Below are 19,103 nucleotides of genomic sequence, written 5' to 3'. Positions count from 1 at the left end.
CAGTTAAAATGAGTTTATAATATTTACAACAGTCTAGATTACCTCCTGTCGCGGTGCTCTTTTCCTTCAGGTGCGGGTTCATGTCCAGATGAGCTTGTGTTTCGTTGCAGAAAATTTGCATCTTGTACTGATTGAGACACTTGTCTGAACAGAACTGCAACTGGGTAACCCCGTCCTGGAAGTCCACATAGCTAACGGCGTGACGCACGTGCCGGCACCAGTCACACGTTTTGGCCCGCTTGAACGAAGCACGGCGGCTCTGGGAAAAGCACGACTCGGAGCAGAAGATTGTTCCCTCTGTTGTACCGAGAATGCCGGTCTGATTTGGGGGCACACCCCGGCAGCACCACTGACAAACGGGTTCTGTAAAAAAAAGTGGAACATTTTTGAATACATTTTCCACTGCTCATCTTGTCGTTACAAAAGATTTTCACAAAAAAATTAGCCTTTTTTGTCAAGAGACTGATTACTTTTTTGAAATATTTTTTAGGTTTTCCAATTTTTTTCGAAAATTTTTCAACTCCAACTCTAAACAGATTCATAACATTTGAAAGAATATTCTCGAATCCTTTTCAGACTCTTTCTGGAGATTTCCTGAATTTCCCTTTAAGCGTTATATCAATTTTTTTGAAAGGCCTCCAGATTTTTAAGTATTTTTAACAGTCTTCTTCTATTTTTTGGGTTTCTTCTATACTATTTCTCCAATGTATCTAAATCTTTTTGGAAACTCTTCCACTAGTCTTGTTCCTTCGAAGACTCATTTTGTCTCAAAAGAGTACGCGATGCAACAGAACCGGCATTTTTTCTTGATTTGTGGAGGCCCCCAAAATGTGGGTGGCTCCCCCGTAAATATGGCGCTGAGCCTATGGATATTCCGTCGCAGTCGCAGGATCAGTCCAGAAATGATGTTTGTTTCAGCTCTAAAGCTTCACTAAACGCAATATACTACGTGTTATTGGAATACTATCATGAGCATGAGCATGAGCATGATTGACCGCCCGCGGTTGCTACTCCGTTATTGCCAGATCAGCTGTAGTTACACAGAGAACCAACAGATGATGCTTGGGACTAACATGCATCTTCAATGTGTAAAAACTGATGACCCTAATCTTTATATTGGGCAATACCAGCGCCGGCCGCATCCGAATGCAGGTCAATGAAGGAGTGTGTATGGGAACATGTTGACGTGATACCCGCTTTATTGCAAGCCGAGAACACCTCTGCACTTCCACGAGAAATCACAGGGATGTTGGAGAAGAGGGCAAGGTTTACAGCATGGTTCGTTTTGGTAAACGGCGTGCTGAGTTCCAGTGCCGGGTTCATAATAACAAATATCGCGCCTACGAGTTCGTTATATCGGCCGCGAAAGTCGTAATGCGATCCTAATTTATTCTGTTTGCTTATTTATCACCGTAAAAACAAAGCGCACGCGAGCCATATTACCAATTTAAAAAAAAAAATCTAAGCGGGCATCTCCTCGTGAAGTCATTATATCACTACCGAGCGAAATTATTTATTTATTTCAGTCGACTACAAAATCTTACAAAAATTCATCCGCGGAAACACACACCCGACAAATATCAAGTCGCTCTGATCTTAACGAATTTATTCAGTTATCTGACCTAAGGTTAAGTTTAATCTGTTTCATTTATTTACTGAATGATATCTGAAAAGTTACGAATCACTAAAAAAAAGTGGAGTCATTAAATAAAGAGAATTAAATAACTAAAAAATAAATGGACGGGACAAACTAAGCTGTTGAAATTCAAAGCCACCAGCGAATTTTATACGATCTAACGAATTTTTCGTGCGTTGTGTACCGATATGGACGCTATCAAGCTCGACGAATTCATAGTATTATCTCGTGAATACTATGCGCGCCGTGGACACGGGTAAAGGGGGGGGGGGGTTCCTGAAAATCCGGTAATTTTCGCGTATCAGGACTCACTTCGACAAGCTATGCGATCGTATCTATAATTAATAATCTTTGATTACATCGACATATTAGAGTATTTGGGACCGGCTTAAACTGACAGTAAAAATGATATTACATGTTCGTGATTTGTTTTATAAAATATACAAATTTGTTTAAAATTTACTTTATGTATGAGGAAACGAAGCAAAAATATTTTTTAAGTCGCGAATAACACTGAACGGTAATTCTTTACAATAAACGATAAATCTGTACGCGATTATTACTTAGATAAAATGTTAGTTTTTCGGGATCGGGATATCACTACAAAAGCCGCCGCGTGGACAAGGATAATAACAGCGCGGTTGACGTCATTGTTGATGTAAGTGAAAATTTAAAAATTTGGCATCATTCATGCATCCAAAACTCGAAAATTTTATAAATAGCGTATTGGCATCAATATCAATACAACATTATTAATGCATTTGAAAAATACCAGAGCAATCATTATAGGTTCTATCGTTTCAGACAATTTACCAAAATTTTGAAATTTTTGCCCCAGAGCAAAAACAAAATAATCAAAAGCTAGAGAAGTCATAAATAGAGATAAAAAGGGAATGCATAACAAGATGATGTCATCGCATAAGTTTCAATTCAACTTCATTCATGCACCAATGTTTAATCAAAAGCTAGGAAACCCTAGAATAAAGGCGTAAAATTTATTCGGTTGGAGTTTTGATTTCGTCAATCAAAACTACAAGCTACATATACTGCGCATTAATAGAAAAAAAAATCCGCAGCTCTGGCAAGCCTGTGTATACTTAGTGTATACTTAGCTGAATAGTGTATACTTAGCTGAATAGTTCGTTTCCACATAAGCAAGCACCGGTAATATTTAACATCACACATGCATCCCACATGGCGCCACGATGTTCCCCTCACTATCACACTCTAATAGCATCAACAATCTAAACATCTAAACCATCACTCGCGACGCAATGAATCCAAAAACACTAGAATTCTCAGCTGCACAGGTTTCATCTTTTAATTTACTGCCATCTTCCGATTTTTGTTTCCTATTTGTACTATAGCCCATGGGGCTAGCGCGCAGCACTACCAGCAATCTTGTAACTTGCACGTCCACATCTAATACACATTATCCAGACATACACACTACTACCACGAAACTGCGCTACCGGAAGCCGCACAACTTAACAAAAAAATTTTAACTTTTCTGAACAGTTTTACAAATGTACTTCCATTAGAACAACCACACTTTTAACGATAACACGCACTGAATTGCTTCAACTACGCTTGATTCCAATTTCGGTTATTTTCACTACCGAAAACCATATGAATTTTTCATTTTCTTCAAGCGGATATTTTTCTAACTTGTTCACCTTTAACAGTGTTGCCGCTCCTCTACGTGTTATTGGAGTACTATCGAGGAAAAAGTAGCAAAGCACGTAGTGTTTCCAGCAAAAAAATACTTTCGCTGTGAAATGCTATGCATTTGCCGCACTCCATTAAAGCTAAGTCACATCTGTCATTTGACGGGTAAACCCCACTCACTATTTTGTGTCGGCCTTTTTTGACAATCCAAGTAGGTTAGCGTCTTGATGCTAAAGCTTGCTTTATTTTAAATTCGACAATATTATGGTTGGTAAATGGCATGTAACATGATACCCTATTATGGTCATCCACCCCTATTCAACAACTCCTATCCCGACCTCTACGTGGCGCGACTGGGATACGAGTAACTTTGGCGGGAACCGGGTAACTAATCCCCGATGGAAACTTTGGTCGTTTGCTGACTGGGTCATACACGGCCGTCTTCCCATGTTAGGGGCGGCGTACAACATCGTCTGACCTGGACCGCACAGCTAAATCATGAAATGCGGGGCCTTGCCAGCTATATCTAGTCCCGTTGCGAGACTAGGTATCGCAGCACTAGTAGGGCAGCATACCGAATTTGAATTACTTCGAACTATTGGAAACTGTGTACTTGGAATGTAAGGACTCTACTCGAGTTAGAAAGCTGCGGAAGTAAATGTGGAGGTCGCAGCTATGGTGCGGTGGCCAAAAACAGGAGAACGTGAATTCCGGGCAGTAGATTTTAATGTAGACACTTCTTTTAAGTACCACATCTACTACAGTGGCGACATGAAAGCAGAAAGCGATGTCGGTTTCGTGCTCAGATGGAGACAGATGAAGCGTGTCATTAGACGAAAGCTGATCAGTAACCGTATATGCATGTTGAGGATTAAGGGCAAATTCTTCAATTACAACCTTATCAATGAGTAGGTGCCGACTTATAATAAACCTGTTGACGAGAAGAAGGGGTTCTATGATCTCCTTAAGAAGACGTACAGTGAGTGCCCAGGATATGACATCATGATCGTTTATCGGAGATGCAAATGCGCAAGTTGGACAGACAGACCTTTTTATCATCTATAGCATTCATTTTGAATTCGTCGGAATTTTCGAAGACGTAAGGTCGTTCAGAGGATCAAACATTGACTCGGATCACTATCTCGTGGTATCCGAGATCCGCGCTCGGTTGTCCAACCGTTGTCAAGGACAACGAGGAAGATACGGTTGAACTCACACCCAGAAACTTGATAAGCAAATTAGAGAGGACCTAACCGAATAGTGGAGACATATCCACAGCAGTGTTGCAAATTTTCACTGTCAATGATAGATTCTCAGTTGAAACTGACAACTGCGAATATTGAAAATTGAAACGGGTGAGACTCAATATCAGTGTGATGAGAGTGAGAGTGAAATTGCTGTTGTATCATTTTCATTTTGCAGTGTCGAAACTTCACAACACTGATCCACAGTACGATCAGCAAAAAAGCGCGAGAAGTGTTGACGGGCACAGTTGCGACAACCACACCCAACGAGTAGTTTTACGCTGAGTGCAAGCAGGTGACGGATGAGGAGAATAGTGCCAGATGTCACATGTTGGCTACGGCTGTGATACGTCAGAGCGTAGGGAGGTATCTGTAGGGAGCTAAAGCTGCTGAAAAAGACTTCTTCGCCGGAAGAATCGTCAGCATGGGAGCGTGTTCTTGCGGAGGCAGAGGGCTGCTTCTCCAGATACCGCGCGTGGAGCTCCTATCAAAAGATAAACGGAATTAGGAACAGAAACGTATCTACCTGCAACGACAGGGGGAGAATGCTGATGACCAAAAAATTAGAGGTGGCCGGACGTGGGATACTGTATACTAAAATGCTGGTATGCGGATAAACGGCGAGGAAGACAGAGGCATCAGAAGGAGCAGGATTTAAGTCAAGAATGATTGACAAACTGCGGATCCACCAACCATGGGCGAGGTGAACAAAGCAGTTGAAAAGCTGAAGAATTACAAGGCAGCTGGGAAAAGACGACATTCTCGCTGCACTTTTCAAATTTGGCAGCGAACAGATGTATGTATCATGTATCAGATCATGCTGGAAGTGTGGGCTGATGAAGAATTGTCCTCTGACTGGATGGAGGGTCTCATATGCCCAATTTACAAAATATTCGCAGCATCTTTTTCGCATCCTGTACCATCGATTGAGGCCGTTGCGGGAATCCTTTGTTGACGAATACCAATGTGGTTTTCAAGGGGACGCTCTGTCACGGAGTTTATCTTGCGACAAATCCTTGATTAATTTCGATTCAACTTGCAGGCTCACCATCTGTTTATAGACTTCAGGACAGCGTACGAATCAATTGAGAGAAATGAGTGATAAACTCTGTCAAAACGAAGTACATGGTGGCTGGTAGAGAACATAGTAGCCCGTCGGATGTTGGTGCTGCGGTAATGATAAATGGAGAATTATATAAAGTAGTCTACAGATTTATTTACTTGGGTGCATCGGTGACGAGCGACAATGAGGTTAGCCGTTCAATTAAAAGGCAAAGAGCGGCTGCAAACAGGGCCTTCTACGGATTGCGTATTTCAGCTGAGAGTACGCCAGCTGCAAACCCGTACAAAACTACCACTCTATAAAACACTGATTCTCCCGGTGGTCCTCTATGGCCATGAAGCATGGACACTGAAGGTTGATCGGCGAGCTCTTGATGTTTTTGAGTGTAGAATATTGCAATCAATCCTTGGCGGCAAACTGGATAATGGTGTTTGGCACAGAAATCTTGATAGACACCGTCGACTTCGGGCTATACCCCAAACTCGTTGACTGTGTGCTGCCGACGACAGGGCTAGTATCGAAGTTGGGGTAAAATAACAGTGACTTTAGTGACTTTTTCACTCAAGTAGTGACCAAAAAGTGAATAATCTAGGGCTTCAAAATCTATTATTTAACCTTAAATGGATTATATTCCATCTACAATTTTAATTTTTTACTTGAGGCACAAACACGACCAACAAAATTGTGACAAAATCACTAGAAAGTGACTCACTACTAGTCCTGCGTGTAAGGTGTTAAAGGCGACTGAAGGATAGCAGTCCAAGATCAAGTGATACGACAACATTTTCTGGATTCGGCACTGGTTCGATAATCGATCTGTCTGTAAAAGTAAGTTAGAGCAGCTCCCCTACTGCCAATAATTGAAGAATAGGCTAATATGCCATTTTTATCAGAATCTACGGGAGCCTATTGTCCAAAAATGGATTTCGAGATGCAGTAAATATGCAAAGATATTACTTTACATTATATTGTACGATATAATTCTCAAAGTATGCACATAAGCCAAATGGCATTGGGGTTTGACAATTTTCTTTGCATTCAAAATTGCAGATTTTTCTGTTTCATCTAACATGGGGTAATTTTGAAAAAGTTGTCATGAACGTTCAAAACATTTTTTTGTGTAGGGGAACTGCTCCATTATTCATCTTATTAAGCCGATATTCACGAAGAATGCACGGATTAAACACCAAATTTTCCGAAATCATTGAACAAATAAACTAAATATGCTTACGTGCTCTTATGGAATCGTTCAGCATTGTATATTTATAAAAATTAGCTAGACTTTTCCTGAATTTTGTGAAACAAACCATTTTCTACAACGCTTCCACATCCATCTCAAAACTTTAATCACTGCTCAATTATTCATTATTCATCTCACGACGCCTCCATATACATCACACTGTCAATCATGAATGAATCACGTTATTATGAATGAACGTAGCCGCAGCCCGTCGTAGTAGGTTACCTAGATATTCGCTGTAGTTGTTTACGTGCAAAATTGGTCACCTAAGTAACCACTACAGTGCTGTAGATTTATGTCAGTTATGTCGGAATAATTCAACATTCTCAGTATGATTTTTTCGTTTTAACAGAAACTGATTTGGCAACTTTTGATTTTCTTCAACGCAGTGAAAACAGATGAAAATAGATACAGTTGAAATTTAGGAAGTGTAGAAATTCATCTCATATATTTCTGCTAATTCAAGATTGTTTTAGGAAATTTGAGGTGAACATTTCAAATATTAAAGTATTCTTAGTGTAGTGAGTGATTTTGTTTAGTGATTAAAAAATTAAGTGGTCCGCTAGTGATGAAAAAAACTTTGGTTGGCTGCTGAACGAGTCTCGTTGTAGCCGTATAGCGCGATGCGCGGATTTTGTTTTCTGAAGTAGGTGATTGAATTAAATGAGTTTTCTAGTGCAGATGCCCGACTATAATATCAAATTTAGTGCTTTTAAGTGAGTTTTTGAGGATTATACTTTATGAGGAATTTAAAGTGAACTAAAAAGAATCCATTCCATGGATTAGCAAATTGGTTTAAGAAGAAAATATGCGTTTTTTTCTGTTTTCAATTGTGTTTTCATGTTGTATGAGATGAATATATGGGCTGAGATGAATAATGGAGCAGTTTATATGGCATATTGACCCACTCTTCAATTATGGGCAACATAGTAAACTGACTTAAAATGTTTTGACAACTATTAGTTTGGAAATTATTTGACTTTCAATGCTGAAAGTTTCATCTCGATACGTGGAGTTTGAAGAAAATTGTGCTAAATGGAAGATGCAAGAAAAAAAATAGTTCTGCACACTCACGTCGAGAAGATCAGAGCAAGCATCGCACAGTCCGTTGAAAGTATGGGAATGTGGGACAAAAATTTAAACAACTTTTCTAGTAATTTTTTGAACTGTTGTGACACGAAAAATATTTAGTACCGATGGGAGCTATGATTTTCATAAATGACGAATATCAAACACGTAATCGCAAAAATGGGTCAAACGCCGATTTCTCTGTACAGAAGTATAAAATAATTTTCCTGGAACATTATTCACTTCTAGAGAGAGGTTAGCAAACAATATCTAATTATTTCTATGCTACGAAGGAGTGACTTTAACGTCATCGATTATAAATCGGAATTGTATTTTTTCTCTAAGTACAAAGAAGAATGACTAGAAAACCTTTAACTCTCACATGCGCTATGATATGCCTCCTTAGTATCATATGAAATGTAGTAGTAACACGCCTCTACCGTTGCCATTTTGATTTTTGGTTTTAGCATATTTTTTAAACAGAACGTGTCACTTGTATAGTTGAAACAGTAAATACGTTTCATAACCGCATAAGTGAACTCACGAGGCTATTAACATCAATAAATCTCATGTCTCAAACATTTGTAAAAGATATCAACATATAGAATTGGTTCAATACTAAATTTACTTTTTTGATTTCTGTCTATAGAACGTTGCACTGTGCGTCGTAATGGCACATACGATCGCCAGTTGAACTGGAAAATTTTTGAGGGCAATCAAGGTAAACCCAAGACTTTCGCATCCGGATATTGCCAAAAAAGATAGTACTAACAATATTACTGTCCGGAAGATCCATCTAGCAGGAGGCTTCCGTGCTTGTAAGCAACCAAAGATGACTAGAACAAGATACCTGACTCTTGCAGAATTCATCGGACATGATTGTCGCTGCGCGTGAGCAAAAGTCGAACTAATTTATACACTGTTAATATAATGTATACTAAACGTCAAAATCAACTGACGACAAGGCCATGACATGACTGCTGAAAGGTGAAACAATTTTTTCAGTATCCATGTGGACGACTGTACGGTACTACCATCCGAAAACTTTCCGGAAGAATAAAGAATTATCGGCGCATCATTTAAAATTAAGCGTACCATCAGAAATTCCTGATAACCGCTATGAGCACGCTCTACAGCCAAGTTTTTCACTCTTGCCGAGGTTAATAAATGCATATGCACAATGGTTCTGAAACCTGGCTTGCGACTTATCAAATTTTAGGTTTTGGTGAACTGGACCTGGAAATAAATATAACCCCTCAATATCAGGGCCGGCGGTTCATGTGGGTAGTAGTAGCCACTCGGAAAATATCCATGTGGGTACATACCCACACGGAACTATAGGACAAAACCAATATAAAATGTAATGTTCCGAGTGACAGATTTTGTTATGGATATCGTTGAGCGAGAGGTTATAAATCTACAGATTTATGTACAGTTGCTCAGGGAAAAGGATTATTTTTTTAATTGTATCATTTACGATAGAGTTCTAAAGTTTTGTTTTCTCGTAAAAATTTTCCATGCCAAATTTGAGCTCAATCGGACTTCGGGGAGTAGAGCCTTAAAGCGGTCAAAGTTACATTTTTTTGATCGATGAAAGAAATGTTCGAGTTGGAAGTGTCTCTTGTGTGTTCTGTTGTATCTCGAATCTCTCATTCGCAAAAGTTTCCATTTTCCTGACAGTTAATTTTTTTAAATATTTTTTTTTGTGAAATAATATTTCATGCTTTTCTAAGAGATTTGCTATAAAAAAAAAATCGATTTCTGAAACTTCAACAACTACTGTTGTACATTTTTAGGTTGGTCAAAAATGTAAGACTTTCACGACTGTAAGTGAAACCTTATCTAAAGTCCGATTGAGCTTAAATTTTGGATGGAGACTTTTTTCGAGAAGACAAAATTGTTTAGTCCTAACGTTTGCATTAAAAAAATGCTCAAAAAATGCCGATTTACACGCGAAACAGTGAAGCTACTCCGCCGTGTCGAATTCGGACATCATACGGAAAAGGGACACCAGTTACGCTTGTTTCCGTATCTACAACATCTTGGCACTGTTGGACTACAGCCAGAGCATCGGAAGAATGACCGGTTTCGGACGGCCGGCGACCCTGCGCGACAAGAATCTCCAAAGAATGCTGAAGAGGAAGACCGAGGGAAAAGTGGCTACATCGCTGCGTACGCCTGATCGGAAGGTCGGTGCATCCGGCGAAACAGTGGAAAAGTACCTGGTAAACATGGACATCAGAAAGCGGCAGTCCCGTTCACTGGTCTCGGAGCTGCAGGCAATGACGCAGTGGCAGCGGCTGAATAAAATGGTCAAGTCGATTTTTCCGGCGAATCACGACGTGATGGTGGTGATCGACGTCAAGACCTATCTGGCAACGACTGGCAGGCTGGGAGCTCCGTAGCCGCAAGGTTACAGAGTCCGCTTTGGTAAGCAGGTGGTCGTGGGTTCGAATCTTAGTAGAATCAGGCCATTTTGGTTGTCGAAGGACTTTACCATGGGTTTCTCAGGCTTCTTTAGCAAGACATTCTCAGGCTCCTCACCACGTACCCTTCCTTCAATCTGAATTCTATAGTACCTTTGTTGACTCTCCTTCTAAGAGCAAGCCCACCAGTGGCTAAATTGAAGTTTCTAAAGCTAGTTTGGCAACTCCCACTCCTTGGTTTGGGAAATAGCAATCCCCACCTCGGGTAGTAGAGTTTTTAAATTTGGCAACGCGATAGCAACGTGCCACATCGTTGCTATTTGATGAATAATGTAAAACTGTTGTTTGTTTTGTTGTGCTCGATAGTAAATGTTCGTAACAATATTATGAAAATAATGAGTATTTCGAACATAATTGGTCGGCCCCTGAAGACGAAACGCTTTGCCTTGGTTAAACACGTCGTAGGACGCAAGTAATTTCGATTGAGCTGAAAATTTGCACAGGGTGTTTTTTCGGGCGGGTAAACATTTATAGTTTTTCTTTGAAACTCGAGATGACCATTTTGGTTGGCACTCTAATCTACACGAAGCATAAAGCTCAAGTCCTCGCAAGATTGGTCAACCATGTCATTATTTCAATAAACCTGGAAGGTTTGAGCGAATTGCTCGGGAGTATTGCCGAATATTGCTGCTGACTCTTTTGAAGGCATGTTAGTCTTAGGTTTCCCGTTGCGTCCGGTTGTTGAATAAAAAACCATTTTTCGCATCTACAGCTGCTAATCTTCGAAAACAACGTAAGACTAATTCGAAAGCGGCGTCGGAAATGGTCATCGGTATAGACCGGTGTTTCCGAAAAAAAAAAACATGGTTAAAACGCTGGATGGCAAGCTTCCTCAGCATAGCGGTCAATATTTTACCGTTTTCCAGGCTGAGAGCCACCCCGAATCTTTCCAAAAATCCTTTTCGTACTCGCGTATGAAAAGATTTGTTTCACGAAATCATTTTCTTCGTCACTAGAATCAACCAAATACTCGAGAACAATTTCCGCGTTCTACATTAAAATTTTGTTTGGCTGCAAATTTGCAAATATTAAAAGCAAATTGTAAGAATCGAGACAGCACAAAGTACAAAATACAATTAATGACAGTTCACCAATTTTGAGTATAATAGTTATTGAAGGCAACGTTGCGAAACGTTCCATGGTCTAACGCAATTACTTTAATTAAACATACAAGGATAAAAAAATCCATGCACGCACAAACGAAGAAACCTGCAACAGAATTGTGTTATCGATAATTTGGGAGAACGTAAACAAAGTTAAAACAAAGTAGCTTGAAATAAAGAGGATATTTTATGAAGCAGAAAGAACGCAGATCATTCCGGAAACAATTGACGGACAGATAAATTGGTTATTACTAGATGCGCAGAATTTTTGGGAAATACGACACACACAAACATTTTGCTAATGCTAGCTAGTGACGGTCTTTAGAAATTAGCAACTGCCGGCGTTAAAAAGAAATAGATGAATTGGTAATCCCCAATAGCAACGACCGGTGCGAACATCGGTTGCTATCCAAAATAGCAACGGCCAGCGTTGTGAAAATAGCAACTCAAATGGCAACTCACCGGTGCGCTTGCTCTAACAAAAATAAGTCCCTATTATAATAAAACTGGTGTGAGTAACGTATGAAAGTTCTCTCCAGGGAATTGTAATTAGGCGATCCCAACAATGATGTACAGAAGCTCGGTATAGTAGAGCATTAAGCTTGAAACGGAAAGGTAAACTAATACACAAGCACGAATATGTATAATAAGCGTATCACTCACTTCAATAGTGATACTGCCAATAATATGAAGTGCAGAGCACAGAAAAACACCTGGGCGAAAAACCAATGGTTGCAGCGATGAGTCCACACAAAAAAAAAGCGACTGGCAAAGAAGTCCGTATCTTACTCCCCCTACGAAGTGGGCACAGAGGTGAAACTCATTTCACACACCAAGTTCCCAAAGAAGGTGCTGCTGTGGCTGACAATCAGCGAGAAGCTCCGTGCTGGCCGTGAACGGGGAAATTTATAGTACGAAGTGCCTGCCGGAAGTTGCGTCGTTCACCAAGAAATACCATAGGGGCGAAGACGCTGTGCTCTGGCCGGATCTGGTGTCGGCCCACTACTCGCAGCAATCTTTGGAGGAGTTGAAGCGGCTGAAAATCAATGCATCAATGCGGTATCCAGGGTGTGTCCCATCCAGAGTTTCTGGGCAAACCAGGAGCATAAGACCTACTCCAACAGTTTTGTCGCGGAAATTGTGGAGGAATTGATAAATAAAACGAAGAAAGAACTTAAAAACATGCCTACACGCATGTTTTCGTCCACCATAGCGAATGTTCCGGTAAACTCCCGGGAGGCCACTCGCAAGGGCGTGGAAATGCTTTTGCAAGTGAGCTTATATAATTACCTTCCATGGTAAATTCATTGAAATCAATTATCTGTCTTGGTTTTTTTTTCTATCATCATCCGAAAAATGTCAATTTTTTTAATGCAAACATCACTACTGAACAAAATTTGAAAATCTAATTTCTCTTAAACATTCCATTGGCACCCTATTGTTGATGCACTATTGATTTTTCGTAAAACTATGTTCAGGTATCAGTATGTCGCCTTCTCTGTTCCTTACTACCCACTCGGGAAAATAATGTGACGCCGGCCCTGCTCAATATAAACCCCCACTCTGACAGTTAATTTCACACTTTTCTTTTGTACTTTGAAGTGCAAAAAATATGGCGATAGCGAAGCAAAGCAATGCCTTGGTGCTACATTCCGATTCGGAACTTGACCTTCTGTTTGTTATAAACAGACTTCGCAGCCAACTGTTTAGTGTACAGGACAATTGCGAGGCCAGCGCTACGATCCTACTAACACTAACAGTCTCTCCCGAGCCGAGACTCGAACCTACGACGACTGGCTTGTTAGGCCAGCATCGTACCTCGAGACCATCTGGGAGACAATAGCATTAAGTGCAAAAAATGACAATATCATTAATCTGCATGTTATCTTAAGCGTCGAACTGACCAAACTGCTACACCTTTTTCATATACAACCTTGAACAGCTCAACGATTGATGACGGACTATGCACGGTAAATCGGTTTTGCTCATATTGACAATTTTATGAGAATTTAAGTCATCAGATGGCAGCACTAACCGTCGGAAATCGGTCGTGTTCAAACTTCCATATTTTTCATGGAAGTTAGGAATCTTGTTCTAGTTATCTTTGAAGCAACCTAACAGGACGCTTGCCCTCTTCTTTTTCAAATAGTGCGAATCCGTTATCGATTTTCAAAAAACTAAATTCTGGTATTTGTTTTGTATCAATGTGTTAACACCGTAATGATCACTCATTATTAAATTTTGTACAAAAACTTGCATTTTAAATAATTTAAATCCATGCATCAACTTAACCCTAGAATAAGATTTTCTTTCCAAGGTTAAGCAAAACCTAGTGGCTGAAACACGCTCCGAAAGTTGAACGAACAGATCCTGATGAAGTACAAAAGGATGCATTGCATATGGATGTCAAAACATACGTGAAGATGGATTTTGAACGGCACGAGGAGATTTTCAGGTTTGTTTTCGTTTATGAATTTGCACGGAAATTAATGATCTGACGAGGAATTTGCAAAAGTGGACAGAAAAGCAACGGCATGCGCGCAAAAGAGCTTCTTGATCGAACATCTTTGATCCAAACTGTAGTGTTTTTTTTTTTTGATGATTACAGGACGACAAAGGAAATTTCCTAAAAATACTATTTTACGCAAGGTTTTAGAATAAAATACACAAAACCAACGCATACAAACTCTAAGTTTGATTAAAATTTGAAACGGAAATAACATAAAACGAAATAAGCAAATCTAGAGAAAATGAAGATGAAAAATGCCTGGAATTAGGTTGTTTAGCTATTCACGGATTTCCGATTTTGGTATATCATCTGAAAGAGTGTAATTTTCCGAGCAAAACGTCATTTTTAAAAACTTTATATCATTATTCTTCGATTTTTAAATAAAGATTAAAAATTAACTCTAAATTGCTACAATGACAGTTGGTATATGGGCGAACTTTCATTGTAGCGATGTCGAGCAGATTTCGAGCAGTTTTGAATCGTGATTTAAAAAGCGAAGGACCACGATAGAAAAAAATTTTAAATTACGTTTTACTTAGAAAATGCAGATATTTCAGATGATATAAAAAACTGATATAGCTAAACAACCCAATTGTAATGAAACATCCAAACAACTAGGCATGGAAATAATCAATACCCTTGAAAAAATATTTCGTGTAAAAAGAGCTAAGCCCTCAAGGTAATGACACTTGACAAAAATTCCAACAACCATTAAAATTTAGAGCTTAAGATAGTCAAACCCTTCCAACGCACACGCAGTGTGTGTATATCCTCCGATCGGATACGATAGTAAGAATAATAAACAAATCACGCAGCCGCGGCCACATCGAATTGGAAATCACTAATTCGGAACACGGATTGATTGCTCGTTCTCCACACAGCCGGTTACATCTGCCCTGATGGATTTGGCAGCACGTCGTCATCCACCGAAGCTCAACCGATAGGCAAGCAAATGATTTTTCCACGGCTCATTGAATAGTGGCCACCGATAGCAACAGCAACAACGAGGATGGTTTCAGGTTTCAGCCGATCATCCGAGTTGTTGTGCGATGGCAATGGCGTTGTTCGTAATGAGTGTGCACCACGGTTCCGCCCCTGGACACATGGTCTAAAAAACCGATTTCACTCATATGTTTGGTTTGGTTGGCTGCCTCCTTCTGGTGGCTCAGCAGCAGATATTTGAGCTGAACCCAAATAAATCGGATTTTGGTAATCATAATGAGAGCATAGGCTCCAGCCGTGACCGCCGTTGCCGTTCGTTACAAGCACGGATAATGTTTCGCGATTTTAATGAACCAACCAACATTCAAATCCGAATCATAGGCGCATACTTTTGTCCGATTTCTCCCCGGCTCCGTCCGGACTGAGACTTGCCCGTCTCATAAATATATTCAGAAGCACGTCAAACGTTACCGTCCAGTTCATTACTCGAACAGAGAAACTGTGGCTGTGTTAAACTACAGAACTCTACCGGCAGAGGCAGGAGTCAGTCAGCATCATGCTCGTTTGACGATGATTATCAATTAAAATAATGTGAAAATTGATCCGCTTGAGAAAAGCTCGATTTCAAAAAGGTTTCGTTTTGCCTCTGACAGTTTACCCCCACCTATAGACCTAGAGGTCGATACGTCGTCGTGTGCACATGTAGTTCCTTGTTTTGTGCCGTTTCACTCGAAGATTGGAGGCTGTGTCGTGTTCAAAAGGTGTCTGGTTTTCTGTTTTCTTGTCATAAGACGCCACCACCGCTCTCGTTTTCCCTGCCGAACGTAGGTACGCCATGTGGGTGCGTAACTTACTTTACGTGTAGATACCTAGGCAAAAGATAGAAGACTTCAACATCGAAGAAAATAGCTTCGGGCCAGAACAGGCTAACCAGAGGGTGGTTGTTCGAGTTGCAAGTGCGGTGAACTATTGTCCTTTTTTGAAACAAACCCTAATCGATTGGACGATTGTAACGACGGTGTAGAATGGTTATAAGTCGAAATCGAAATCCGAAGTAGAATAATTACTGAGTCTACTTGGTCAGTTGAAGTTTGTGGCTTCAAATCTCAGTAAAATCAAAATGTCTTTAAAATGGGTTAATTCTCAACACCAAGTTGTTTAAAGCTGCCACAGACAAGTTTACTGTTACTATGAATAAATTTGGGTTCCTCTATTAGAATAGACTATTAGCTATTGGGAATTTTAAAATAATAAATCAAGCCATTTGAGAAAATTAAGCAACGAATATCTACTGTTAGTTACCCCCAAACCTTGTATAAAAATGTTGCCAACAATTTAGTTTGTTATATAACATTGAAACGTTTATTGTTATATAACATAAAAACGTATTGCGGAATTACTAAAATTTTGTACTGATACTAAATATAATAAAAATCGTACTATATATACAATTAGTTTGTCGCTTTTCGAAATTTACCCAACAAACTATAATATGTTGACATAACAGAATCGTTTCATGATTCAGATTTGCCATATGAAAATAGAACCATTGGTTCAAACCTCGGATATTATATAGGGTATCGAACATCTTCGTCAGTGGTTTTCTTCGGCAGTTTTTCTGCAGCAATCTTATGCAAAAGGGGGCCGAAAACCACTGATGAAGACGTTCGATACCCTACCTCCCTTAAGTCAAGAATGTGACCATTCTCCCTTTCATCAAACTATTTCTAACTATTAAACAATAGCTGGGTTTCATCTTTACAATACCGTACCTTGTTTGTCCAGCATCTTCACCAGCATCGGACTCTTAGAGCTTTCCCGGGAGCTGTCCTTCTCGGAAGTTGAGCTTTCTCCGTGATGGTGTAAATTAACACCGTTTCGAGTGTTGTTATTGTTGTTGTTATTACTGCAGCTACCTCTGCTATCATTACTATTATTGGTAGAAGCGATAGTATTATTGCCACCCCCACCACCACCAGCTGTACCCCCGGTGGCAGCAGCCTTTCCTAACGAAGACGACGGTGACGCCGGAGAGGCTACACCTGATGTGACGACGGCTGCTACCGATGCAATAGTATCACGTAACTCGCTGGAATTATGCTGCTGCCGCCGTATATTGAATTGCCTCGACTTGTGCTGCTGTTGCTGCTGAGCCTTGCTGTGCTTCGATTTCAACGTGGAAGAGCCTTTACTTGTGCCGTTATTGTTATCCTTGTTGTAGTTGCTGCTGCTGCCGGTGCTGTTGCAGCGATTCGATTCGCCACCTCCTGTCGGGGTTGGGGTGGCGGACGTCGGCAGAGTGATATCGATACGATCCACACTGTCCCCGTAACCGTACCAGCCGAGGATATCGTTCATGGCTGTCTCGGCGAAATCCTGTGTGCGAAACGAGCGGGAGAGAAAGAGAGATAGGAAAACTTGATGAGAACCTGAGCCGCACAGTGTAAAGGGATATTTTCTAACGTAAAGTCATTATTTTATTAAAATCATGATACCGGACCAAGGTCGAATTTCGCCCGGTCCTTCTGCCTGAGTCGGGAAAGGTTTGGAGCTGGGGTGTGAGCGTAGAGATGGCTATGAGAAAAATCGGAGAGAGATAATAATTGTAACAGGATCCGTGTTGCCTGTTCGGGATTCATGCGGTCCGATGATGGATGGATGATGAATGGTCAATTTCGCGAGAAAGCGTGGTTGTTGCTACGATATATTAAACTAAAAAATTATCACCGGCCACCGTGACTATTAGGGAAAACCATTCTTATCAAATCATCGAAATAGGAGTGCACAAAAAGTGAACTTCACTGGTTTCCCGTTCGCAAACACATACCGAACCCAACCGGGCGGGTGTAAGCTGAGAAAGCGCCCGAAAGTGGATACTTTTTGCGTCAAACAGTGAATGCGCTACCGCCGCCGCCCGTCAGCAAGGGAAACCCAATATCCGCACACGCCTTCCAGGACGATTTTGTATAGTCTAGCTGATTCTAAAATTGTGTTCCGTTCCATTCGGTATCGCGAAACAGGACGATATCGGGTTTCGAGAGAAGTTTACCGGGGTATATGCTCAGAAGCAACACCAGCAAGTAGCACATACAGCGGTGCCGAGCTTCAGTTGCTGTTGCCCTCCTAACACATGAAAGCGAAAATTGTTGACTGATTAAGGCTGTACCGTAGCCATATTCGTGAACAACATTGTACCTGGTATGTGTTGACTGACACTAACATTAACGGATATTTGTTACGCGGTAGTAGACATTGAAATCGGAGGGAAAGAGAGAAACAATGTTCACACTTTGGTTTATACCAAGGTTTGTAGAAATGATCAACATCGGACCGGGTGGAGACCCAAAAATCTAGTCCAACGCACTTCCGATTGGAATTGGACTCTTGGAGTTTGACTTTATTCTGAAAACTGATCATGTTGAAACTAACAAATAGGACTTTCTACACCTTTAAAATGAGTAAAAATCGAAAAAGTTACAGTAAAATAGTAAGCGATTTTTTCGAATTCACAACTTGAGAAAAAAACTTCTTGGAAACGGCTAGCAATGCGTACCAACAGTATAACAAGACTTGCCAGATTTACGAAATAGCTCTGACATCCCTGAGTACAACCTGTACTAGTTGACATAAAATAGACCCCCTCGTGATCCAGAGCATATTGACCAGTAACTCCTATCCCCACTTGCACGGGGTATCGACTGCTATACAAGCAAGATCAGTGAACCGTGAAATCGTCAAAAATCTGTCCACGTGGTATGTGGAAGGCCCCTTTCTATCTTCTCTTTATGCCAGTATTTTTTATTTTGTTTATGCATGCTCAATAGTGTTCAAAATGGTGTCGAAACAAGAAGCATTGCGCAAGCGAATTATATAGCGCTAACAGAACTGCACTTAATTTTTGGCATAAAGCTCACGGTAAACCATTTTTAAAGTAAAAATCTACCGGTTTGGCTGTGTATAATTTTCTGCTCAATTGAACAATAATTCGCTAGAAAGATAATGGAAGACAGGCCTAAGTAATGAACAAAATTGCCTAATTAATATTCCTCGCCCGACGTGAACGCCGTACTTCGCTCTTGTTCCGGCACCATCGAAAAATGTTGAAAAGCCTGATTACGGACCTTTTTCGAATCATCATTCTTTT

The 19,103-nt window shown here is 40.4% G+C and overlaps 1 protein-coding gene across 1 annotated transcript in view; it reads right to left on the bottom strand.

Moving 5' to 3' along the window:
• The window catches only part of LOC129722280 (sine oculis-binding protein homolog B), a 75,099-nt gene that overhangs the window by 2,130 nt on the left and 53,866 nt on the right, over positions 1-19,103 (bottom strand). The window contains exons 4-5 of the mRNA XM_055675605.1: positions 16,732-17,335; positions 43-363 (exon numbers count right to left, since the gene is read on the bottom strand). Coding sequence (XP_055531580.1) covers positions 43-363; positions 16,732-17,335 — 925 coding nt within the window. The remainder of the gene's footprint in view (positions 1-42; positions 364-16,731; positions 17,336-19,103) is intronic.

Source organism: Wyeomyia smithii, chromosome 2 (genome assembly GCF_029784165.1).
Source record: "Wyeomyia smithii strain HCP4-BCI-WySm-NY-G18 chromosome 2, ASM2978416v1, whole genome shotgun sequence".
NCBI classification, from domain to species: domain Eukaryota; kingdom Metazoa; phylum Arthropoda; class Insecta; order Diptera; family Culicidae; genus Wyeomyia; species Wyeomyia smithii.
This window is presented reverse-complemented; position numbering and strand designations above follow the sequence as displayed.